The sequence below is a fragment of the Eptesicus fuscus genome, chromosome 17, assembly GCF_027574615.1.
Source record: "Eptesicus fuscus isolate TK198812 chromosome 17, DD_ASM_mEF_20220401, whole genome shotgun sequence".
NCBI classification, from domain to species: Eukaryota; Metazoa; Chordata; class Mammalia; order Chiroptera; family Vespertilionidae; genus Eptesicus; species Eptesicus fuscus.
Window position 1 is genome coordinate 38,677,456 of NC_072489.1, and position 27,564 is coordinate 38,705,019.

At 40.8% G+C, this 27,564-nt stretch overlaps 1 protein-coding gene across 3 annotated transcripts in view; it reads left to right on the forward strand.

The window, feature by feature from the left end:
* TBC1D12 (TBC1 domain family member 12) overlaps window positions 1–27,564 on the forward strand; it is an 85,289-nt gene that overhangs the window by 15,514 nt on the left and 42,211 nt on the right. For 2 of the 3 annotated variants that reach the window (XM_054729234.1, XM_054729233.1), the window contains exon 2: window positions 5,421–5,544. In XM_054729234.1, coding sequence (XP_054585209.1) covers window positions 5,421–5,544 — 124 coding nt within the window. Of the gene's footprint in view, window positions 1–5,420; window positions 5,545–10,822; window positions 10,860–27,564 lie in introns of all 3 variants that reach the window. The other variant, XM_054729235.1, reaches the window with a different exon arrangement.

Genomic DNA, 27,564 nt, shown 5'->3' on the forward strand with positions numbered 1-27,564 from the left:
GTGAAAATACTTAGATTAGTTAAGCAGTGTGTATTAAATAAAAATCTGTTTTTTTGTTTTTTTTTTTAATTTTTAGAATTTGTAATAGGGACAAAGACAAGAGCCAGAAACAGCCTGAAAAGAAAAGAAAATTCTTAAAATTTAAAAAAGTTTGTTATCTGGCAAAAAAAAAAAAAAAAAAGAAGTACTTTAAGTGTGTGTGTGTGTGTGTGTGTGTGTGTGTGTGTGTGTGTCTAGTTAGCCGAAAGTCTTTTTCAAGTGAAAAATGATTGAGGTTTGGAAAGAATGTAAGTAATTTTCATGCCAGATCTTTAATCCCAAATATTCAAGGGTAGCCAAAGTACTGCATTTTAAGACACAGTACTTAAACTTCTTTGAATTAATTGTGTAATCAACTGTGGCATTCCATGATCACTAGATAATGTTTTCTTTCTGGCCTTCTATTATACTTTGTGGAAACTTAGTACAAAGTCCAGGAAGTTGATGTGTTTTTAGCAGTGCAACTTCTACTGAGTCAGTTGGAAGATCAGGTCATGATTTCTACTTTTTAAAGTGATTTTACTCTTTTGATTGAAGTATGATTTTTTCCCCCCCCCTGTTTGGAAAAGTAAATATTTTGACCCCTTTTAAATGTACAATTCCATTTAAGTGATGTTCAGAATGTATCTAATGAATCTGGAAAGATTTTGCTAGAGCTGACATTGTTGACAGTAAAAAGTCAGCCAGTTTTCTCTAGTGTCAAATTTCAGTCTGAGAAACTATGGAATTTACATGGCTTTGTCTCACAAGTTAGTAAGTGGGTTTGCCAATTCTTAAAGACCCAAGCACTGGAGATTCTGCTGTGTTGGAAATCATGAGCAGAGAGCTTACATGGTGTAATAAAATTTGCCCCTTTAGGTTAGCTTTGGTGTAGTAGGCAAGTGGTCTGACTCTTTCAGATCATACTAGAGGCCCGGTGCACAAAATTAGTGCACGTGGGTGTGTGTCCCTCAGCCCAGCCTGCACCCTCTTCAATCTAGGACCCCTCAAGGGATGTCCGACTGCCCGTTTAGGCCTGATCCCAGTAAGATTGGGCGTAAAAAGGCAGTCGGACATTTCTCTCACAATCCAGGACTGCTGGCTCCCAACTGCTCACCTGCCTGCCTTCCTGATTGCCCCTGATCGCTTCTGCCTGCCAGCCTGATCACCCCCTAACCACTCTGCTGCCAGCCTGATTGCCCCTAACTGCCCTCCCCTGCAGGCTTGGTCACCCCTAACTGCCCTCCCCTGCAGGCCTGGTCACTCCTAACTGCCCTTCCCTGCAGGCCCAGTCACCCCCAACTTCCCTCCTCTGCCGGCCTGGTCACCCCTAACTGCCCTCCCCTGCAGGCTTGATCGCCCCCAACTGCCCTCCCTTGCAGGCCTGGTCCCTCCCTACTGCCCTCCCCTGCTGACCATCTTGTGGCCGCCATCTTGTGTCCACATGGGGGCAGCCATATTTGACCACATGGGGGCAGCCATCTTGTATGTTGGAGTGACAATTTGCATATTACTCTTTTTATTAGATAGGATAGAGGCCTGGTGCACGGATGGGGGCCAGCTGGTTTGCCCTAAAGGGTGTCCCAGATCAGGGTGGGGATTCCCTTAGGGCGTGGGGTGGCCTGGGCAAGGGGCCTGTGGTGGTTTGCAGGCCAGCCACGCCCCCTAGTGACCTAAGGGAGGCCGTGGTATCTGGGATTATTTATCTTCTATAATTGAAACTTTGTAGCCTTCAGCGGAGGCCAGGGCAGGCCAAGAACTTGGCTTCCTCCATCGCTGGGGAAACCCAAGCCTCCTGTTCGCTCCATGGCCGCAGCCATTTTTGTTGGGATTTATTTATCTTCTATAATTGAAACTTTGTAGCCTTCAGTGGAGGCCTGGGCTGGCCAGGGTGTGCAGGAAGCTTGGCTTCCTCCATTTCTGGGGAAACCCAAGCCTCCTGCTCGCTCTGTGCCCGCAGCCATCTTGGTTGGGTTAATTTGCATACCCGCTCCTGATTGGCTGGTGGGCATGGCTTGTGGGTGTAGCGGAGGTATGGTCAATTTGCATATTGCTCTTTTATTAGATATGACTAGAGGTCCAGTGCATGAAAATTCATGCACTGGGGGTGGGGGTCCCTCAGCCTAGCCTGCCCCCTCTCACAGTCTGGGAGCCCTCAGGGGCAGGAGGCGACCGGCAATCAGGGGAAGGCGACGCCCCCATCACACCTCTGCTGCTGCTACTGCTGGCAGCACAAGGTTCGGCCAGCCCTGGTTACCTGAGCCTCGGGTGGCCCTGGGCAGCTGGGCAGTTGACATCTGAGGCTTGCCTGTGCCTCAGGCTGGCCCTGGGCGCCTGGGGGACTGTGGAGACTGGGCACCGCCATCTTGTGACTGTGGGCACTGCCATCTTTGAGGGCATGGCAGTCAATTAGCATATTCCCTCCTTATTGGCTGTGGGTGCCACCATCTTTGTGACAGCATGGTGGTCAATTAGCATATTCCCTCTTTATTAGATAAGATGTAACTCTTTTTAAAAATATATTTTATTGATTTTTTACAGAGAGGAAGGGAAAAGGAGAGGGAGAGTTAAAAACATTGATGAGAGAGAAACATCGTTTCAGCTGCCTCCTGCACACTCCCTACTGAGTATGTGCCCGCAACCAAGATCCATGCCCTTGACCGGAATCGAACCTGGGACCCTTCAGTCCGCAGGCTGATGCTCTATCCACTGAGCCAAACCGGTTAGGGCTAGGATGTAACTCTTTGTGTGGTAAAAGAAATCTTGGGAGAATGAAACAGACACAGATTTGTGAAGCAAATATTAACAGGTATTAACAAGTAAGAGCCATTCATTCATTTATCAACCTTTACTATAAAAGCCACTAAGAGAGAAGTCTAGGGCTTTTTTTTTTCTCCTTTCTCTTTCTCACATCAGTTTTTTCTTGGCATGTCTCATTTTTTTTAAATTTTTTAAAGATGGATGACCATTGTCATTCCCTGCTTTCTATATATACTGATAAAATGTGGTACAGAATGAGAAAGGAAAAACAAACTCAACTAGGAAACATTTTTAAATATTTCCAGCATATCTGAAACAATAAGATACTTTACAACTTATAAAAACTTGACTGTTGGGTTTAGGCAGAACCATTAAATAACACCTCTCAACACTTCTGAATTTGGAATCAATAGGAAAAAAGACATAGGACACAGACAAATGGGACCTCATAACATCAGCTTTAATATTGATGAAATCGGGATGGAAAGACATGCCTTTGGCTGCAGTGGGCCTCCTAATACTTCACCTGATTTAAATTTATCCAGCTAACACAGCAAGGCCTTTTCTGTGGGGATCGGGGACAGAGGAGTGCAGAGGAAACTAATTTAGCCTCATATTAGGAAACAGAACGAACTGATTCCTCTCTGCTGTTAGGCAGCAATGTCTGGCACCAAATTTCAGCTCCGCAGATGGGAATGAATAGGGGGCTGAGAGAAGCTAGGAGTGTCCCTTCCTTCTGCCCCTACCCCGAAACTAGAAGAATACAGAATAAGAATGACCCTTACCCCCATCACTGCCATGTAAGTCTCGTTCATAGAGTCAAGCTCTACCTCTGCAATATAGAGAGAAAGAATGGTCTTCTCTCTCATGGGTGCTTGAACACATTTGGTTTGTTTTGTTAAGAAGCTTTTAGTATTGATTTAAGTTTAAGAAATTTGAATATTTGGGGATATAGGAAAAAGGGAAGTGTGTGTGTCTGTCTTCAGTTTGAAAGGTGAGGAGGAGGAACCTAGTCCCCCACATTTATTTGCATTGGGATCTCTACTTCACCAGTCCCCTGACAGTGGATAGGGGGGGATAAGGGATGGTGCATGAAAAGAACAGAGTATTACACATTATTGGCTTATTTATGTAACTTTTCATTGGGTTTTCCCCCTTAAAATGTAATAAAGTAGTGATTCCCTTCCTAGGTTAATCAGTAGAAGCCCATTTAATCTGTAATATCATTTTATTTTTAATTAAATTTTTATTGATTGGTTTTAGAGAGGACGGGAGAGAGAGAAAGGGGAAGGGGGAGAGAGAGAAGCATCGATTTGTTGTTCCACTTATTTATCCATTCATTGCTTGATTCTTGTATGTGCTCTGACCGGGGATCGAACTCTACAATCTTGGCACACCCAAATGACGTCTAACCAACTGAGCTACCCTGCCAGGACCTGTAATTGGAAAAATATTTTTAAATTACCTTTTATTGCAGATGTATGCCAGTTAGCTACATTCTAAGTCATTTTTGTGGCAGGACAAAAACTGAAAACCCAATCCAAAATGTCTTTGTGGCATAAGAAATTAATGCGGAACATTATCTGATGGCCTTTCTTAGTAATTGGATACCTGTGGGCTCATATTTCTTTTATGGAAATTTCTTATAGTAACCAAAGTCTTTTAGATATGAAAATTTAAAGTATTGACTTTGTTTTGTTTTTTGTTATTTAATGAGAATTTAAACTTCATTCTGAACTTACTATGATTGTAATGGTGATGCATATTGGAACAAGGTTTTTTGTTGTGGAGGTTATTTCTTCTTTTTTTCTTTTTTAATTTATTTATTTTTAAAATATTTTATTGATTTTTTTTACAGTAGAGGAAGGGAGAGGGATAGAGGGTTGGAAACATCAATCAGCTGCCTCCTGCACACCTCCCACTGGGGGTGTGCCTGCAAGCAAGGTACATGCCCTTGACCGGAATCGAACCTGGGACTTTTCAGTCTGTAGGCCGACGTTCTATCCACTGAGTCAAACCAGTTAGGGCGAGGTTATTTCTTTATTTTTCTTTTTTATCCTTTTCAGTGAGAGACACTTTCTTCTTAGTTATATACTCTTTTGCAGTTAGTTACCTTGTACATACCCTGTCCTAGAAAAAAACAATTTACATATGCCCGTATTATGACAGTGAAGGATCAGTAGATGCCCTTTTATTACAAACAGTAACAAATTATTACTGAAAATCACTAAATAGTATTTTCCCAAAAGAGTTTTACTTAATCCTTTACGTTTTTCATACAGGTTCTCTTGAGCTTTGTTGTTCTCAATTTCTTGTCTTTTATTGTCAAGTGCATGCATGTGTAGTCAAGTCACTTTATAGGTGATTTGAAGCAAATATTTACATCTTATTTAAAGCTGTCATTTTCTTTCCAATTTATTTATCTCTCTAATGTCTCTTTTGATGATTTTTCTAATATTTCTATATAGGCAGGTATTCTTAATTGAGTCTTATTAGTCTAATAAGAGTATAAATAGTAGAAATAATTTTATTTAAAGTTATTTTGTGTTTGTCTTGGGAGTAAACTTACTTTAGAAATTATTATTAAGTAGTTCCCTGGTTATCATAAAAAACATAATTCATGTAACTTTTCTGTATTTCAGAAACCTTTTTTCAAAAAGGACAAAGGAACTCAAATCAGTTGTCCATAGTGCTCCTGGTTGGAAATTATTTGGTCAAGTTCCTCCCAGAGAGAATCTTCAGAAAACTTCCAAAATTATTCAGCAGGTAAGTACTAGCATAGCCATGTGTTTTGTCTTAGTTTTTCAAATATATTTTCTTGATAATTAATCATGTCCTACTTTCATTTATATTTTTATACATATGAAATTTTGGGATTATAGATATTTGTAGCAACCGTAATATATTTTTAAAACATGACACATTTTCAATTATCTTTTATGGTTGTGAAAATTCTTTAAAGTAATATAATATTGATTTTGTTTCCTAGTTATTCCTTGGATAGCCTTTTGTTATCATTGTTGTTGTTAGCTAACTACTCTCATCACAGACTTTGACTTCAAATTGAACACGGTAGCATTTGCCAGTGGCACAGATTTTGTGGAGATAGGTAGTTGTGAACTTATTAAATAGTAAAAAGAAAAACGGAGTTGAGTTTGAGCTCTTTCTATGATTACTTTTCTGGTGTTCTGTCTAAACCAAGGACTTTGTGACATGAGTGAATATATAATCTTTTTTAGTAGTTTAGAAGCCAATTCTTTTAATATCTGTATTAATATTTCTATTCTTGAGTTTTTAAGAATTTCAGATCTTACCTGACTCCTAAATTTGTGCTCCTCGGTACTAGGAGATCGATGAGACTGGAAAGCAGCAAGACTGGATCAATTTGTAGCATTTTTAAATTAGGAGAATTTGTTGCTCAGGAGATATATAATAAATTTCCTATTTGCCTGTTTCCCAATTATAGTTTATCAGATTTAACACAACCAGCATTATAAAAATAATGACATTAAGGCAATAATCATCATTCAAATTGGAAAAATACCTTCCTTTAAGCATTTAATAGCGTTCCTTTTATTGCTCAAAAGAAAGATTGTTCCCAAAAGTAATATAAGAAAATAATTTTTACATCTTTAAAAACATTACTTATAGTTAATTTTATTTACAATTAATTAAAATGTTGACTAGTTTAAATAGCTGCTGGAACTTAAAACTATGCTGATTCCCAAGGTGTGTACTCAGGCACCCAGGTGTTTCAGCTAATGGGGGAACCATGGCAAATTCAGTGATACTCCACATCTGTCAGATATGGTAGACTTTTAGCATGAGGTAGTATGCAATTTCAACATTAAATGGCACTATATTCTTTCCATATCTTTGTGAATCTAATTTTTCTGAGGATTTGATAAAAATCAGATACTGTGCAAAGTAAGTGTGGAACAGGAAAAATGAGGGTGATAATATCTACTCAGATTTCAAGTTTTGAGAAATTATACAGTATACAAGTATACATGCTCAATTAGTAATTGTGGTTATTTAGGAGTAAAATAAAACTCTTTCTTTAATTTATGTGTATTATATTTTCAAATGGCTACTAAATGTTAGGATATAAATTCTATTAAATTGTTAGATATAACTACTATAGTTATTAAACAGAATTATTAGGTATTTTTGTTAGTTTGATGAAAAAATTACTGGGACACTGAGGGCACTGTTAACCAAGAAAATTTGTGAATCTTTGCTATCTTAGCATTTTAAATTTTAACTTTTTTTTTGTAAAGTCTGAAAAATAACCTCTGTCAAGAGTTTTTCAGAAGACCAAGTTCGCCCTCTAGAGGCAAAACAGTGGTCTTGATATTGAAGGTTTTGTATTCCTACTTTATGATAATTTACCTTAAATGTTCATGTGCATACACTTTTATGTCTTTATATAAAGTAAGATTCTGCAATATCTTCTCGTAGGTGTCTAAATAAATTACTGGGTGGATAATTACCTGTTTATTGATATTCTGTATGCCTTTAATTTGCTTTCTTTATTTTGGAAAGCCACATTCTCTCTTGTATGTATATTGTGTGACAATTTGATGACTGGCCAGGAAAAGAGCAACTCTTATTTTCATAGCGGAAGAAGGAGTGGAGTTGCTGTCCTCTACAGTCCCTTCTCTGCCTTTTTATAGATGGTGATTTCTCCAGCTACTACTTTTAAGTTTTGAACTTTCAAGTTGTGTGTAGGTACTAGTGTGTATTTTGGTGCCTTTTTCATGGGTCTCTTTACCTTGGGGAGGTGTGATAGATGGTGAAATTGTTCCTCTGATCCTTTCTACCCTCAAAATATGTATCTCTTTCACCATGTGATGGGACATGTTTCTGCCTCTCCCTTTCTGCTTTCTCTTTCCCTACTTCTGTGTGTGTCTTCTGCGCTCCATTTGTCTAACTTTGCTGTCCTCTTCCCTGCAATTGTCATTTTCAAGAATGGCATTATTTTCTTTCATTAATAACTAGTGGCCCAGTGCACAAATTTGTGCACATTGAAAGGAAATTAATTAGAAGAAATATTTTAATATTGCTATTCGCCCTTTATAATAGAAGTGTCAACCAAATTCATGATCGACAATGACAGATCGAAACATACGCATGCAATTGGCACCAGCGAGAGCTTTATATGTATCGTGCATGCACGAGTCAACTTAGCCTTTTATAGATATAGAATAAACTTGCTTAATTAGACCTGCTTTCTGATGTAGCTAAACTATATCCAGCCCAGTGAAGCACCCCAGCTTCTCTTTCAGGTAATTGTCAGCAACACAGCAGTAAATATCAACACAAACCAGATTATTATTATTATAGATCACCCAGGGAAAACAAATGGTAAAATATTTAACTGCAGCAGTGTTTGACTATATTCTGCACAGTGAGAAAATCTGAAGTCATTTCCAAGGTCTACAACGTCTTACTTCTTTTTAGTCGGGACAAATTTCTAAACTTTCTAAATCTCCATTTTCTGGCTAATGAAAAGAAAATAGGATTCTAGCCCTAGCCGTCTTGGCTCAGTGGATAGAGCATCAGCCTGTGGACTGAAGGGACCCAGGTTTGATTCCAGCCAAGGGCACATGACTGGGTTGCGGGCTTGATCCCCAGTGGGGGGCATGCAGAAGGCAGCCCATCAATGATTCTCTCTCATCATTGATGTTTCTATCTCTCTCTCCTTCTCCCATCCTCTCTGAAATCAATAAAGAAATATATTTAAAAAAGAAAAAGAAAATAGGATTCCATTGAGTCTCCTATCTACCTACTCCAGGACTTCTGTGAGGATCAAATGAGATGAAGCATGGGAAAATGCTTCACAGACATTTGGTTGAAGTGTGAAATGTTTCCACCTGGCTATAAAGCAAGTCATGTTCCTGGGCTGAAGAAATTGCAAGGAGGCTAGTTGTTGCTAGGGAGAGGAAGCTGGGCATTGCTATGTGATGTCATTACCCGGATGGACATACACTTAACATATTAGCCTTTTATATATATAGACTAGAGGCCTGATCACTCAGGAGGGGTTCCTTAGCCCAGCATGCGCCCTCTTGCAATCCAGGAGCCCTCAGGGGATGTCCGACTGACGGCTTAGGCTCGCTCCCCAGGGGAAGCAGTCCTAAGCGGTCCGTCAGACATCCTTAGCGCTGCTACGGAGGTGGGAGAGGCTCCCACCACCTCCACTGCGCTCACCAGCTGTGAGCCCGGCTTCTGGCTGAGCGGCGCTCCCCCTGTGGGAGCGCACTGACCACCAGGGGGCAGCTCCTGTGTTGAGCATCTGCCCCCTGGTGGTCAGTGTGCATCATAGCGACTGCTTGTTCCACCATTCGGTCGATTTGCATAATAGTCTTATTATATAGGATAGTAAATTTATAACTTTGTTTCTCTGTTCCTACCTGAAACATTTTTTAACAGCCCTGACATTTTTTTAATATATAGTTTATTGATTTTTTACAGAGAGGAAGGGAGAGGGAGAGTTAGAAACATCGATGAGAGAGAAACATCAATCAGCTGCCTCCCGCACACCCCCCACTGGGGGATGTGCCCGCAACCAAGGTACATGCCCTTGAACGGAACTGAACCTGGGACCTTTCAGTCCACAGGCTGATGCTCCATCCACTGAGCCAAACCAGCTAGAGCCAGCCCTGACTTTTAAACTCTGTAAAACATCTATAATAATAAAAGCATAATATGCTAATTAGACCGGACCTCCTTCTGGATGACCTTCCGGACGAAGCTGGGGCTGCAAGGGAAGCCTCTGTCCCGGTGCCTGCCAGCGGTTGGAGTGAAGCCCGGGTCCTGGGTGCCAGAGGGAACCTAGTGCCGGCAGCCAGGGGAAGGAAGGCCTACTTTTGCACAAATTTCATGCATTGGGCCTCTGGTTATGAATATAAAACTGTTTTTGAGATCCTTTACCACATACTCTTTTCAAATGGATGTTATTTATTTGGAATCAGAAATACAAAATGACGATGTTGTTAGTAAAGCCATGAAGAATGTTAGGACACATCTGTCATGTTTTAGGGTAGAGTCTTAAGTTAGTAAGGCTGTAGAAAAATGAAGGTAGCTAGTAATTCCAGTATAAATCTGCCTGAAAAAGTGAGCAATGCCAAAAGTACTTTGGAAAAGTAAATTCCTTTGAGCTTTTTAAAGTTGCCTTACTTGCTTTTTGAGTGACAAAACAGTAAGATTTAATAGGAGATTAGAGTACTAGTATTATTTTATAGAATAATTATTTTAAAGCAGATATTCAGAAAGTAGTTATCATATTTTAAGTATTTGTATGATTATGTATTGGGTCAGACTTTTTTTCAGTGGGAAGACATAAGATTATAAACAAATTATATAGAAAAGTAAGGTTTGATTTATAAACTTTTTACTCTAATGATTGTTAATTACACAAATAACACATGATTATATTTTCTCTATAAAATAGAAAACATTATAGGAAGATATATCTCATTTCACTTTCCCTTCATATTTTTAGGCCTTTTAAAATGTATTTTTATCAATGGGGGGGAAAAAGGAGACATATGTACTACTATTTGTAATACTTTAAACAATAAAAATAAATAAATAATAAAATGTATTTTTATGTGGAAAACATAATTATTTTTATATGTGTATATTTTTTAATATATGGTGTTACAAATATTTTTCTGTAACATTTCTAAAACAGAGTGCCTCTGTATGTATGTGTCTGTATATATACATATATATTTTGTTTTGCTTTATTTAACTTTACATTTTGTATATCTATAGTTTTTCAGAGATACATGAAGTTCATAGGTGAAAGATAACTAGGTTAAATATTTTTTAATTGTATTCTTATAGTAAATTTTATTAAAGATCTCATCAATTTTAGCTCCCCATGTTAACATTAAAGAAACATAAAAATTATTTTAGAATAAGAGCAAAATCGAACTGATTCAAGTTTGGCATTTAACTTGATACTCACTTCCCAAATCATGTGAATATTTCATAATGTTATTTTATGAGGATTATCACATGTGTTCTCTTGCAGGTGTGAAATTCCTGCTTGTGGCCTTTTCAACCAGTTGGTGAGCCATGTTAAAAATTGCATCAATTAATTATAAATAGTATTTCAATTATATTGTAGTTTAATTGACCTAAATTTTTGATTTTTCTAAATTAATAGGCCAAAATTTGAAGATAGCTACATAGTTTATCTTATGAGCTCCAAACTGCAAGTGAAAATGATTATAAATGAGTCATGTTTAATTATAACATGATTTCATACTAGATTGAATATATACCCTATTTATGTCAAACTGATCATCTTTCAGTAGAAATAATTTATTTTTTTGCTAGGCACTGTTTTTATATTGGCATCTTTTTTGTTAATCCTGACCCAAGGATACTTTTTGACTTTTAGAAAGAGTGAAAGGGAGAGACACAGACAGAGAGAGACATTGAAGCGAGAGATATATTGACTGGTCGCCTCCCATGTGCCAACCAAGGCCGGGGATGGAGTCTACAACTGAAGTACATGCCCTTGACTGGAATCAAACTCAGGACCCTTCAGTCCGCTGGCCAGCACTCTACATATTGGCATTTTAAGTGAGAAAATGAGATTGTAGTACTTAGATGATGTTTCAAGTTTTTAATCGTTCATGTATTTTTCTGAGTGAAGTTTTAGTTCAATGATTGAATCACTTTCACGTAACTTTTGACTAGCAAGAAAAAAAGTTTTAAGACATTACACAGATTTCTTAATCTCCGCACTTTAAATTGTGTAAAAGTAGAATATGTTATCCTCCTCAGTTAAACCTTTGTTTTGGAAGTTTTTTACTGCAGGAACAATAACAGCAAGAATTTGAATACATATGCTTTATGAGCAGCAGCTAAATATATAACATTTTGAAAGCTTTATATTTTGGTTACTAACTTTATTGGTGTGTGTAGTATTAGAACATTTTAGAAGAGTTCATTGGCTTTAATTATGCATAAATATAGATATCGTGGGTGTAAAATTTGACTTAGTGACTTCCTTCATGGTTGTTAAATTGTGGAGGGGCTGGACAATGTTCAGAATTTATTTTTGAAAAGCCCTTAAAAATGTTACACCCTTGCATGTTTATTTTCACTTTTATTTACCTAATGTATTGTCACCTTGAAAAGGTAGTAAATAACTACCTTTGCAGCTGCATGTGTGTTCCTTATTTATAGTTCATGATAAACTATTGTCTTACCTATGTAAAAACAAATTAATTTTATAAAAGTTAATTTGTGTGGTCTGAAGATTCAGAGAGGAATTTATAACAACACCTCTAGGCCTGAGCTTCTGGGAGAGGGAAGAAGTATGAACTTTAAGAGAGAAGTTTAAATTAGTTAAACTAAAAGAGTAAAAACAAGTTCTCAAATTGAATAGGGTGGGATTTGGGGGGGCGGGAATTTTTTCCTTTTATAAGAGACAGACTTGGAAAGGGGTTGCAGGTTGAAAACACTCTGACTACCTGTGATTTGATTCCATAAATACAGTTTGAGTATCAAAGTTATAATAAAAGTTGTATTCATTCTATCTTTATGTCAGTCAGACTTTTATATTATGTTAGGCTTCAAATTAGTCTAAACAAAATTGTACTGCCCAGCTGGTGTGGCTCAGTGGTGAATGCCAAACTATGAGCCAGGAAGTCACGGTTCCATTCCTGATCAGGGCACATGCCTGGGTTGCGGGCTCATTCCGCAGTAGGGGGCGTGCAGGAGGCAGTTGATCAATGATTCTCTCTCATTATTGATGTTTTTCTCTCTCTCTCTCCTTTCCTCTCTGAAGTCAATAAAAATGTATTTTTAAAAATTATGCTAATAACTTTTCCAAGATAAAGTTTTCTAAAGCACTCCTTTATGTCAGAGAGATATGAAATGCTTCTCCTCAAGGAAGAAAATTGAGAATTAGTAAAGGCATCATAATCGGCATAACCTTCACCCCCCTACTCCAAGCAAGGTGGTTTCCCTGGCTCTTGGATCAAGGTGAGGAAGAGACCCTCTTTATCTTGAGCAGACATGGTCTTGAGGTGGTAGAAATGTTCACATCGGCTATTTTGGTTTATATGTATTAGGCTATTTTGGTTTTCATACTGTCTTTGAAAGAGACGTTCCTATTCTATTCTTTATTCTTCCAGTTCCATATTTTATTTCTTTTTTTTTAATCCTCACCAGAGGACATGTTCATTGATTTGAGAGAGAGAAACATCAATATGAGAGACATTGATCGGTTACCTCCCACATGTGCCCCTACAAGGGATCAAACCCACAACCCAGGCATGTGCCCTGATCATGAATCAAACCCGCAACCCTTAGGGACTACACTCCAATCCAATAAGGCACCTGGCTAGGGCATATTTTACTTCTTTCAAAAGTTATTCAAAGACTCTTACTACCCTCCATTTGAACCCAGATTTGATCTTTTTTCATCTTGCCTCCTCATATATCTTTTTGATAGATCTCTTTAGCTGCAGATTCCAAGGCATCAGAGTGTGGTGGCAAACTCGAAGCTTTTTCTCTAGCAGAAATTGAAGGACAAAATTCTTGAACTGACCCTACATTTTTCTCTAAGAATGTCTGGCTTTCATTGCAATGAATACGTAATTTATTTACATACATTTACTGTGTTTAATACATTAGTCATGGTTCGGATTCTTGGGATATAAGTAAATATGAGTCCTATGAGTTATTCCAGTATAACTGTATGTGGAGGAGAGCTGGAGAGTTTCATATATAATTTTAATGTGGTGAGTGCTGTAGCTGAGTTTTGGACAAAGTATGAGAGTACTGATGAATGATTAATTCTGCTCAGATACACCATGTGAGTTATGTTGTGAAGTATACTAGTAGTAGTTCACCAAGTAGACAAGGTGTGGAAAACCATTCCAGAATAAGCAAACCAGGGATGCGCAGACTTGGTTAGTTAGCAGGCCAGTATATCAGAGAGTAAGTCAAGGGTCATTAGCCACAGGTTTAGAGAGTTGGGTTTTATCAAAAATACTATGAAATAAGGCATTGATATGTCAAATTCATATATTAGAAAAGTAATTCTAGAGGCATTATACAAGCTATAATAGAAAAGGGTGGGTTTGCAAATGAGGACATTAAAATTAGTCTATGATTCTGGTTCCCAAACACAGTGGATTACCTAGAGAATGTGTTAAGGATATTGATCCTTTGACCACATACATTGGGTTCTTAATATCAATTTTGTGTTTTTCAATTCTTATGTTTCTAGTTGATTCTTTTCAAATCCTGCTATATCACTTTTTATAGTTCCCTGCTGAAATTTCAAGCTTGTCCTTTATCTCCTTAAAACATAGTAAGTATAGTTGTTTCATAGCCTGTGTCTGATAATTCCAGTATCTGGAAATTCTGTAGATCTGTTTATATTAAATATTGTTCCTGCTAGTTTTTGTTAGCAGATGCTATTTTATCTCTGTATGTGCCTAGTTACCTTTGTTTGGGTGCTGGACATAATATTTGAAACATTATATATAGAAAACAGTTTGAAGGCTAAGGTAATGCCATCCATAGATTTGAATTTGTGTCTCTTAAGTGCCTGGTTGGCACTAGTTATATAGTTTTTTCATCCATTAAGATAAGACAAAGATCAGATAGTCTGTTTGGCCATTTTTCTTATTAAGTTGTAAAAGTTTTTTTATTGTTAAACCAACTTGGTGTTCCTTGGATAAAATTCAGTTAGTCATAATATCCATTTTGTATGTTGATGGTTCAACTTGCATTTGTGTGTATTTAAATTAATAAACTTTATTTTTTAGAGCAGTTCTGGATTCACAGAAAAATTGAGCAGAAAGTACAGAGAGTTTCTATATATACTTTGTCTCTACACACCCACAACCTCCTCCACACAGTGTGATACATTTGTTACAATCAGTGAACCTACATTAATGCATCATTATCACCCAAAGCCCATAGTTTACATTACACTCTCTGTGCTGTACATTCTCTGTTCTGTGGGTTTTGATGAATGTATATAATGACATGTGTTCACTACTATTTGTATCATACGGAATAATTTCATTGCCCTAAAAATTGTTTCTGGAAAAAAACCAAGATGGCGGCATAGGTTAAACACCTAACCTACAGCCTGGCACAACAATTTCAAAAATACAACTAAAAGTCAAAACGGACATCATCCAGAACCACAGGAAAGCTGGCTGACTGAAATGCCCACAACTAGAAGGAAAGAGAAAACCACAAGGAAAATCAGAGGAGCTGTAAAAGCCTGAGGTACAGGGACACGGGCACGCGCACGTGCGGGGAGGACGGAGCTGGAGAGGACGGGGCTGCTGAGTGCCTGGCCGGCGTTCTCTAGCGGGAAGGAGATAAAAGCTCCAGATTGCGCTGAACCCCAGCTCCGACTACACTGAACCCCAGTTCCGGGCGAGACCCTGGGAAGCCAGGCTCATACTGGGGGAATCTGGGCTGTAAGGCGGAAACGAAGAGGAGCTGTGAAAGGCAGAGCTCCGGAGGCGCGCACGTGAATGCGCGCAGAGGATGGACTGTTGCCTGTGCCGCTGAATTGCCCTAGCCATAAGGAGACAAAAGCTCCGGATCGTGCTGAACCCCAGTTCCGACTGCACTGAACCCCAGTTCTGGGCGAGACCCTGGGAAGCCAGGCTCATACTGGGGGAATCTGGGCTGTAAGGCGGAAACGCAGAGGAGTGGCGAAGGGCAGAGCACCGGAGGTGCGCATGGGAATGCGCGCAGAGGACGGACTGTTGACTGTGCCGCTGAATTGCTCTAGTGGGAAGGAGACAAAAGTTCCAGACTGCGCTGAGCCCCAGTTCCGACTACACTGAAACCCAGTTGCGGGCGAGAATCTGGGAATCCAGATTCATTGGGGGAGAGACTAGACTGTTTGGCAGCGGGCGAAACTCCAGGGCGCTTTTCTCTCAGAGGTGTTTGCAGGGAGTACAGAGAGACACTGAGACCCAGGAACCTCATAGGGTGGGGCTGACGGGAAGCCAAGGCTGTTGGCTCCACCCTGAAACTCCGGCCCATCCAAGCTGAGCACAGAGGCTTTAACAATTTTGCAAGTCTAGTTAAATAAGACTCGGCATAGACACAGCTGATCCTCACAGCCAATTGTACTGGAGGTCAAATCCTCCCAGTGTACCAACAGCAATCAAGGCTTAACAACACCAAGACTTTGCACTCAGCCCACAAAAGGGGGTACCAAGAGCGACCACCTAAGGAGATTGGGGAAGCTGAGCTACCGTCCCCTATAGGTCACTGACCACACAAAGCCACTCCATCAACATAGAGAGGCAGCCAAAATGTGGAGACACCAAAGCAGGTCACGAATAGAAGGGATGAAGGAAAGTAAACTAATGGACGACACAGTGTTCAGAACCACATTTATAAGGTTAAGAATCTTCTGGAGGACCAAGATGGCGGCATAGGGCAGACGCCTGATTGTTGCCTACCACAACAGTTTTGAAACTACAACTGGAAAACAGAGCAGACACCATCCAGAACCACCGGAGGGCTGGCTGAGCGGATGCTCTACAACTAGAGTAAAAGAGAGGGGGACGCGGGATGATGCTCATGCCGATGAGCCAAAGATCACACTTTAAGAACTACAGCTCTGGTGACACAATGGCGTCCTGGAATGTGCTCGGCACGGTTCCCCCGGCGGTCTCCGGCTGAGGGGACGGCTCCGCTCGCTGCCGAGCACAGACAGACGAGCCCCTGGGGCTCATGGGGTGGGAGACTCCGCGCTTGCTGACCTCCGAGTCATTCGAGAATCTCTGCGCCCCGGAAGTGGCCAGGTGCGCACGCCCGGCGACCGGCCGCCACTGCAAACCCGAGCGCTGTCGCAGCGACCTCGGACCAGCCCGCCGCCGCGCACCAGGCGCACCGGAGCCTCGCCGAGCCCGCCGCCCAGCGAGTTCCGCGGCAGCTGCCCTGGAACTTTGAGAAAATGGCCGGAGGAATTGCTGAGAAGGAATTGACCAATGGGAGTTGGGATCAGGAAGACGAGGCCCTGCTGGGTCCCGGATCCAGGTGCGCTCGCCCAGCGACTGGTTGCCGCTGCAGACCCGAGTGCCACCGCAGCGACCTCGGACCAGCCCCCCGCCGTGCACCAGAGCTTTGCCGAGCCCGCCGCCCAGCGAGTTCCACGGCAGCCGCCCCGGAGCTTTGAGAAAATGGCCGAAGGAATTGCTGAGAGGGAATTGACTGACAGGAATTGGGATCAAGAAGACGAAGCCCCGCTGGGTCCCGGGTCCGGGCGAGGCTGCGCGCCCCTGGGTCTGGGCGAGGCCATGCGCCCCTGGATCCGGGTGAGGCCACGCGCCCCTGGGTCCGGGTGAGACTGGGAACCGGGTCTGGGTGAGGCCGTGCCCCTGGATCCAGGTGAGGCTGGATCCGGGTCTGGGTGAGGCCGCGCGCCCCTCGGTCCGGGTGAGGCTGGGTCCCGGGTCCGGGTGAGGCCGCACCCCTGGGTCCAGGAGAGGGCACGCGCCCGTGGGTCTGGGTGAGGCTGGGTCCCGGGCCTGGGTGAGGCCATGCGCCCCTGCGTCGGGGTGAGGCTGGATCCCGGGTCCGGGTGAGGCCGTGCGCACCTGGGTCCGGGTGAGGCCACACGCCCCGGGGCCCAGGTGATGCTGGGTCCCAGGTCCGGGTGAGGCCGCGCGCCCCTGAGTCCGGGTGAGGCCGCGCCCCTGGGTCCGGGCGAGACCAAACCAGAGGGAGTCGGACCTGCATTACCACCATTTGTCCACCATCCAGAGCTGAAAAGTCAGTGCCGACATGTACACATAAGGAACTGGTGGACATTGAAATTGGGTCTCAAAAGAACTGTTGGTCCAGAAAGAAACTCACTACAGACTGATTCATTTGCCTGTCAGCATAACTATTATTGCTCGTCTCACATTCGGTTCTTATAAGTATATTTCTAGTAACACATGATCTCACTCATCTAGGGGAAATGATGAACAACATAGACTGATGAACAAGAACAGACCCAGAAACAAGGAGGCATCGATCGGACTGTCGGGCCTCAGAGGGAGGGTAGGGGAGGGTGGGGGTAGGGGGGAGAGATCAACCAAAGGACTTGTGTGCATGCATACGAGCCTAACCAATGGTTAAGGACAACAGGGGGGTGGGGGCATCCGTGGGGAGGGGTGTGGGATGAGAATGGGGGATTAGGACAAATATGTGACACCTTAATCAATAAAGAAATTTAAAAAAAAATTGTTTCTGCTCTGCCTATATATTTTTCCATATGCCCCTAATTTCTGGCAACCAATTATCTTTTTACTGGCTCCATAGTTTTGCCTTTTCCAGAATGTTAAATGGTTGGAATAATACAGTATATAGCCCTTTCATATTGGCTTCTTTCACTTAGCAATATGCATTTGTTTCTTTTATGTCTTTTCATGGCTTGATAGCTCATTTCTTTTTAGTGTTGAGTAATATTTTAATGTTTGGATGTGTCACAAGTTCATTTATCCATTCACATCTGAAGTACAGCTTGGTTGCTTCCAAGTTTGGCAATAATGATTAAAGCTGCTATAAACATTCGTGTGCAGGTTTTCATATGATGTAAGTTTTTATTTCATTTGGGTAAATACCGGAGTCTGATTGCTGGATCATATGATAAGAGGATGTTTAGTTTTGAAAGAAACAGCCAAACTGTTTTCCAAAGAGGCTGGACCATTTTGTATTTCCACTAGCAAAGCATGAGAGTTCCTATTGTTCCACATCCTCACCAGCATTATGTGTTGTCAGTGTTCAGGATTTTGACCATTCTATTAGATATGTCGTAGTATCTCATTGTTTTAATTTGCAATTCCCTATTAACATTTGAGGTTCAAAACATCTTTTCATGTATTTACTTGCCATCTATATATCTTCTTTACTGAGATGTCTCCAGATCTTTTGCCATTTTTTAATTGGATTGTTAATTTTCCTAAAAACAATAAGAACAGAACTCAATAAACTTTTAGGACTTCTTTGTATATCTTACAAAACAGTCCTTTATCAAATGTATCTTTTGAAGATATTTCCTCCCACTTTGTGGCTTCTTTTCATTTTCTTGGCAGTGTCTTTTACAGAGCCAAAGTTTTTAAAATTAATAAAGTCCTGCTTCTCAATTATTTATTTCATGGATTATGCCTTTGGTATTATATCTAAATTCATTATCATACCTAAGGTTAGCTAGGTTTTCTCGTATCCTCTAGTAGTTTTATAGTATTTTTATTTTACATTTCGATCTATTGAGTTAATTTTATGAATTATGAAGAGTGTAAGTTCTGTGTCTGGGTTCATTTTTTTTTTTTGCATCTAGATGTCCAGTATTCAGCACCATTCATTGAAAAGACTGTCTTTAATCCATTATATTGCCTTTGTTCCTTTGTCAAAGATCAGTTGACTATATTTATATGTCTATTTATGGGCTTTCTGTTCTGTTCTATTGATTTATCTGTCTATTTCGTCAGTCCCATTATAAATATTTCTCTCTTTTCCGCGACCAGCACAGCTAGAGAGTGGACAGGAGTCCTGAGTAGGGGCGATGGGGGATAGAGAAAATGAAAGAGACAGACACAAAGACAGTAGGGAAAGCTGGGACTGGGTGGGACAGCTGTCCTCTGCTGGAGAGATTGGGACCCAGAGCCCATACAGTACGTTTATTTTATACAGTAAGATACCAGGAAGTTTTACTAAAGTTTAAGATAAAGAAAATGTGTGCATTCTTGTGGCTTCTTTGTAATCGTCACTTCTGGGTGGGCCCGGATAATTGTGTTTGTTCCTGTTGCCTGGCTACGTTTAGATAATGAAATCCACCCCCTGGCGCCTGAGCTAAAGGTCAGACTGACATCACACCTGCCTCTGGCAAGGTATGTTTCCAGGGCATGGCTCTGCCAGGCACCATTGGATTCAGATGACAATCAGCTCAGGGGCCTTTCCCAGGTGCTCTCTACATCTCCCCCTTCTTTATTTTTAAATGTAGCGTATGGATATCTAATTGGAGCCTTTGGACTTGAGATCGCAGGAGCTTGCTGCTGACTAAAAGAAAGCAGGATAAAATTAGTGGTACATAAAGGAATCCTATTAGGTACCAGGTGGTGTGTTTTAACATTTTTCACAGATTAAGTCCTTTTAAATCATCCAGCAATTCTTTTGCCAGTTTCACTGGAGATATAATTTCATCATGACTATTCTGAATGGCTTGCACATGTTTGTGTAGCCATACAAGGTCTATACTGATATTATTATGATGCCATATTCCCTGTAGGTGCATCTTGATTTTACTCCAATCCCATAGAGAACTGTCATAGCAGGCTAAAGTCACACAAATATAGTATTTAGAATTTAGAATTAAAGTGAGTTATTGCCAAATGATGGGTGGGTTACCATATTTTCCGGTGTATATGACCCCGACTTTTGAGAAGATTTTCCTGGGTTAAAAGGTCGTCTTACATGCCGAAAAATACGGTATGTAAAAGCAGCTTGGCATTGCAGCTGCTGTCTAATCTTGACACTTCCTAATTGATTGCCTAGTCCTATTACTACAGCTTCCAAAACATTTAACTTTGTTTCTAGCCTTTTGTCTATATCTTCTTGATCATGAAATGTAGTTGAGGTGTTCTGAGCCAATTCTTTGACAAATTTTGCATTCTGGATGCTTTGAGTCAATGCAAGAGAAGCAGTTACAGCAGATGCAATAACAGTAACTAGGGTAACAATACCAAAAATAATAAGTCCCAAAGCACGCTTTTCCTGGGACAGCTGATTATGTAATTACATAATACCATTTTTCTGGTGTATTGGTAGGAAGCATAATAAAAGAAGGCTGCTTTAAAATTAATATATCTTCATTCAGATTATGCCTGGAAACACAGCTGGTAAGGTTACAGTGATGGCATTGGACAGCATAATGGGTGTCCAATCTGATGATGTTCACATTTCCAGTCACCAATACATATGGAGGCTGGACACAGGCTCGTAAGCCATAGCAAGGGCTCGATGAACACGCTCCTTTAATATTAGCTAAGAAAGAGTCAGTAAAATTAAGAAAGTCAAGGGCAGCAGCTAAACGCCAAAGATCTTTTTGTAAACCTCCTGTTTCCGTGGTCAGGGCATTACCCACAAACCCTCCTGGTGACATAGGCTCGTGATGAGGATATTTAGCATCAAGCCTGTGAGACCAATCCAATACATACAAGTCAGAGCCAGAAATATTATATCTTACTGGTACAGGGTTGGCACAATCTTGCCATTGAGGAAATGCTCCCAGTTCAGTAGTGGTGCTGTTAGGACAGTAAGGGAGTAGGGGATGCTTATCAGACAGCCATCGGGTGGCCTTAGGAAACCCCAGTTTAGTAACTGTCTGAATATATTTTCCCATATCCCAGGGGCCTGCAATGTTAGCAATGTCTGCGCCTCCATAGGACGTCTTATTTTCTTGGCCAAAATGCAAACATCCTGAAGTCCCCTTTTTAGATAAACAAAAGGGAGCTCCCTACCAAAGCCATGAAGTATAACTACCATGGGAAGGAGGAGTTCTGTGCTTGTTGGAGCTACCCCCAACCATATTGGTGTTGTTAGTAAACACTGGCACTGATTCCCCGGTCTAGGTGCCTGGATTGACCACAGGGGGGTCTGGAACATATGTCCAGTAAGTTTCTGCTGCAGCCAAACTTACCTGGCCGCTGACAAGTGCCAGCATAGCAACAAAAAGGGTGGAGGGGGTTACCTGAACCCCCTGTTCTTTCACCACTTGCCAAGCATTGATGGTCAGCTTCTTCAGTGGGCCTCATTTGGAGACACTAGCTTCTCGGGTGGTCTCGGTCACCTGTCTTCTGCTTTTTTCCTTCTTCGGGATTGGTGGATGAGCTGGCATCATCACAGGAGGTGTGATCTTCAGCTTCTTGAATGGTGGGATGAGCTGTTCTCCCAGGTCTATGGTTGTGATGCACCACTCGCTCTGGCACCCAGATGGAGTTAGAAGCACCTCTGGAAAGATACAAACGTGGCCCCTTCCCCACATCTTTACTGGATCTGGCCCTCTCCACTGCCCTGTTTGTAAATCCTTCCATCGTGCCATACCGGCAGATGCTATGGCACCAGGAGCTTGATGCCTCTCGGCTGCTGTGCGACCCTCATTGTCACAACTTAAAAAATTTAAAGTGTAAAGGGCATGATTTAACTGATTCTGTAGAGTAGGATAATACCCCTCTCCCCATTTCTGTTTTTGTAATTGCGTCTTTAAGGTTCAATTAGCTCTTTCTACAATTGACTGTCCTTGGGGATTATATGGAATTCCTGTTTTTATGTACTATTTGGTACTGCAAAACTGCTGAAAGGAGGAGCTAATATAGGCAGGTCCATTATCTGTTTTTATCTCTAGGGGCCATCCCATGATTGGAAAAGCTGCTAGGCAGTGGTTAATTACATGCTTTGCACTTTCCTTCACGAGAGAGAAAATAAACATTTGAGGCCTTTTAGAGTCTATTGGGATGATTTAAAGTCAATTCTAGGTCAAGAAAAGTTTCTTAAAATTCAAACCCTTGATAAACGACATAGAGACCAAAAAAACAATACAAAAGATCAACAAAACCAAGAGCTGGTTCTTTGAAAGAATAAATAAGATTGATGAACCTCTAGCCAGGCTCACCAAGAAGCAAAGAGAGAGGACCCAAATAAACAAAATCAGAAATGAAAGAGGAGAAATAACAACAGACCCCAACAGAAATACAAAGGATTGTTAAAAAATACTATGAACAACTCTGTTTTAACAAACTGGACAACATGGAGGAAATGGACATATTCCTGGAAAAATACAACCTTCAAAAACTTAGGAAGAATCTAAAAATCTCAATAGGCCAATAACTATGGAAGAAATTGAAGCAGTCATCAAAAAGCTTCCAGCAAACAAAAGCCTGGGGCCAGATGGCTTCACAGGGGAGTTTTACCAAACATTCAAGGAAGAACTAAAATCTATCCTCCTCAGACTATTCCAAAAAATTCAAGAGGAAGAAACACTTCCAAGCTCATTCTATGAAGCCAGCATCACCGTAATACCAAAACCAGATAAAGACAACACAATGAAAGAGAATTACAGGCCAATATCCCTCATGAACATAGATGCCAAAATCCTCAACAAAATTCTAGCAAATAGGATCCAGCAGTACATCAGAAAGATCATACACCATGACCAAGTAGGATTTATCTCAGGGATGCAAGGATGGTACAATATCCGCAAATCAATAACATGATACATCACATAAACAAATTGAGAGATAAAAATCACATAGTCATATCAATTGATGCAAAAAAAAAAAAAAAAAAGCATTTGACAAAACCCAACACCCTTTCTTGATAAAAACTCTCAGAAGGTGGGAATAGAAGGCTCATACCTCAACATAATAAAAGCCATATATGACAAACCCACAGCCAATATCATACTCAAATGGGCAAAAACTAAAACCATTTCCCCTAAGAACAGGAACAAGACAGGGATGCCCACTCTCACCACTCCTGTTCGACATAGTACTGGAAGTATTAGCAATTGCAATCAGACAAGAAGAAGAAATAAAAGGCATCCAAATTGGAAAAGTAGAAGTAAAACTGTCGTTATTCGCAGATGACATAATATTGTACATAAAAAACCCTAAAGACTCCATCAAAAAATTATTAGACTTAATAAATGAATTCAGCAATGTAGCAGGATACAAAATCAACACCAAGAAATCTATGGCATTTCTATATACCCTTAGTGAACTTACAGAAAGAGAGACTAAAAAAGCAATCCCATTTACCATTGCATCAAAAAAATTAAGATACCTAGGAATAAACTTAACTAAGGAGGTAAAAGACCTATATGCGGAAAACTACAGGACACTGAAAAAAGAGATAGAGGAAGACATAAACAGATAGAAGAATATACCATGTTCATGGATTGGTAGAATCAACATCATTAAAATGTCCGTACTATCCAAAGCAATCTATAGATTCAACGCACTCTCCATTAAAATACCAATGGCATATTTCACAGACCTAGAAAGAACTCTCCAAAAATTCATCTGGAATAAAAAAAAAAAAGACCTCAAATAGCTGCAGCAATCCTGAGAAAGAACAAAGTAGGTGGGATCTCAATACCAGATTTCAAGCTGTATTACAGAGCCACTGTTCTCAAAACAGCCTGGTACTAGCACAAAAACAGACATATAGACCAATGGAATAGAATAGAGAACCCAGAAATCGACCCAAACCACTATGCTCAATTAATGTTTGACAGAGGAGGCATGAACATACAATGGAGTCAAGACAGTCTCTTCAATAAATGGTGTTAGGAAAATTGGACAGATACATGCAAAAAAATGAAACTAGACCACCAACTTACACCATACACAAAAATAAACTCAAAATGGATCAAGGACTTAAACATAAGACAGGAAACCATAAAAGTACTAGAGGAATCCATATACAGCGAAATCTCAGACATATGCCAAAGCAATTTCTTCACCGATACTGCTCCTAGGGCAATGGAAACTAAAGAGAAAATAAACAAATGGGACTACATGAAAATAAAAAGCTTTTGCACAGCAAAAGAAATCATCAACAAAACAACAAGAAAGCCCACTGTATGGGAGAACATATTTGCCAATGTTATCACCGATAGAGGTTTAATCTCCAACATTTACAGGGAACTCATACAACTTAATAAAAGGAAGATAAATGATCCAATAAAAAAAATGGGCAATGGACCTAAATAGATACTTTTCAAAAGAAAACAGAAGGAAGGCCAAGAGACATATGAAAATATGCTCAAAGTCACTAATTATCGGAGAGATGCAAATCAAAATGACAATGCGGTACCATCTCACACCTGTCAGAATGGCTATCATCAACAAATCAACAAACGACAAGTGCTGACGAGGATGTGGAGAAAAAGGAACCCTCGTGCACTGCTGGTGGGAATGCAGACTGGTACAGCCATTGTGGAGAACAGCATGGAGTTTCCTCAAAAAACTAAAAATGGAACTCCCATTTGACCCAGTAATCCCAATTCTAGGAATATATCCCAAGAAACTAGAAACACCAATTAGAAAGGATATATGCACCCCTATGTTCATAGCAGCACAATTCACCATAGCTAAGATTTGGAAACAGCCTAAATGCTCATCAGCAGATGAGTGGATTAGAAAACTATGGTACATCTACACAATGGAATACTTCGCTGCAATAAAAAAGAAGGAATTCTTACCATTTGCAGCAGCATGGATGGAACTGGAGAACATTATGCTAAGTGAAATAAGGCAGGCAATGAAAGAAAAATATCACATGATGTCATTCATTTGTGGAAAATAAAGAACATTGTAACCTGATGAACAAAAAGATAGATACAAAGGCAGTAAAGCGTTGAACAGACTGTCAAATTACAGAGGGAAGGTTGGGGAGTGTTGGGGAGGGGGGGAAAGAGATCAACCGAAGGACTTGTATGCATGCATATAAGCACAACCAATGGACACAAGACACTGGGGTGGGTGGGATGAGGGCATGTGACAAGGGGGCCGGGGAGGCTGGGGGAAGGTCAATGGGGGGAAAAAGGAGATATATGTACTACTATTTGTAATACTTTAAACAATAAAAAAATAAATATCCATATATTATTTAAAGATTATAAATAAATAAATAAATAAATAAATAAATAAATAAATAATTCAAACCCTTAAAGGATTGTCAAACTTGATTTTACCAAAGGATTATATATTAAAGTGTATTAGGCAGGAACATAGGCTAATAAACTTCAGTTTCTATGATCCAAATATTTTTTTAAATACCTGATTAATATAATAATTTTTTAAAATAAATATTTATTCAGATTATCACAGGTGTTCCTCTTCCCCCCCTTAGCTCACCTCCACCTGATTCCCCACCCCACCCCATGCCCTTACCCCCCGCCACTGTCTTCATCCATAGGTGTAAGATTTTTGTCCATTCTCTTCCCACACCCCTCAGACCCCTTTCCCCCTGATTATTGTCCGTCCCCTCCCTTTCTATGTCCCTAATTTTATTATATTCACCAGTCCATTCTGTTCTTCAGATTTTTTATTCACTTGATTTTTAGATTCACTTGTTGGTAGGTATGTATTTGATGTCTTTTTGTTGTTCATAGTTTTTTACCTTTACCTTTTTTTTCTTCTTCCTCTTCTTAAAGAATACCCTTCAGCATTTCATGTAATCCTGGTTTGGTGGTGATGAACTCCTTTAGCTTTTTCTTGTCTGTGAAGCTCTTCGTCTGACCTTCAATTCTGAATGATAGCTTTGCTGGGTAGAGTAATCTTGGTTGTAGGTTCTTGCTGTTCATCACTTTGAATATTTCTTTCCACTCCCATCTGGCCTGCATAGTTTCTGTTGAGAAATCAGCTGACAGTCGTATGGGTACTCCCTTGTAGGCAACTAACTGTTTTTCTCTTGCTGCTTTCAAGATTCTCTCCTTGTCTTTTGCCCTTGGCATTTTAATTATGATGTGTCTTGATGTGGTCCTCTTTGGATTCCTCTTGTTTGGGGTTCTGTGTGCTTCCTGGACTTGTAAGTCTATTTCTTTCACCAGGTGGGGGAAGTTTTCTGTCATTTTTTCTTCAAATAGGTTTTCAGTATCTTGCTCTCTCTCTTCTCCTGGCACCCGAAAAATTCGGATGTTGGTACGCTTGAAGTTGTCCCAGAGGCTCCTTACGCTATCTTCACACTTTTGGATTCTTCTTTCTTTCTGCCTCTCTGGTTGGGTGTTTTTTGGTTCCTCATATTCCAAATCTTTGGTTTGACTGTTTGGGTACTGTGATCTACAGTTGAGTTTCTGTATATTCTTTTTTTCAGACAGTGTATGCATAATTTCTGACTGGTCCTTTTCCATTTTTTTGGTATTCTCATTAAGGTCCTTGAAGGTCTCTTCAAGTTTCTCAGCGGTTTTTAGAAGATTCTTGAGTAACCTTATAAATGTGGTTCTGAACACTGTGTCATCCATTAGTTTACTTTCCTCCATCTCTTCTATTCGTGACATACTTCAGTGTCTCCTCATTTTGGCTGCCTCCCTGTGTTAATGGAGTGGCTTTGTGTGGTCAGTGACCTACAGGGGCCGGTAACTCAGCTTCCTCAATCACCCTAGGTGGTCGCTCTTGGTACCCCCCTTTGTGGGCTGAGTGGAAAGTCTTGGTGTAGTTAAAAGCCTTGATTGCTGTTGGTACACTGGGAGGAATTGACCTCCAGGCAAGTTGGCTGTGAGGACCTGCTGTGTCTATAATGGAAGCACTGCTGCGCTGGAGACACGCTTGTGGTACAGGGCTTGTTTGAATGGGGCTTTGGTGCTCACTGAGTCCGCCTCCTGAATGTGTCACTTATGGATGTGAGGAGTTGAAATCTGGTGCCTCACACTGGCCACTAGGTGCATTGGCTTCTGGATCTCCAGTGGGGTGCAGTTCAGCTGCTGTCTGAGGCTACCCTGCAGGAGCTACAGATAGAACCGCGGCCCTCTCCTCCCTGCTTGGAGCTTGGAGGCCTTGGAGCTGTCTGTATTGGGTTGCAAGTTTACTAGTTTAAACTACAATAGAGAAGGCCATTCATATGCAAAAGCAGCTGCTAGGAACTTGAGTGTGTTTGTAGATTGTGTGGGGCGGAGTCTCAGGGCATCACTAGGCTAGGGCGTGTCAAACAGCAATGGCTGGCAGTGAGCCGCCTCCAACCGCGTCCTGCAATGGCGTCCCCACTGTCTCGCGCGCCCCGGCG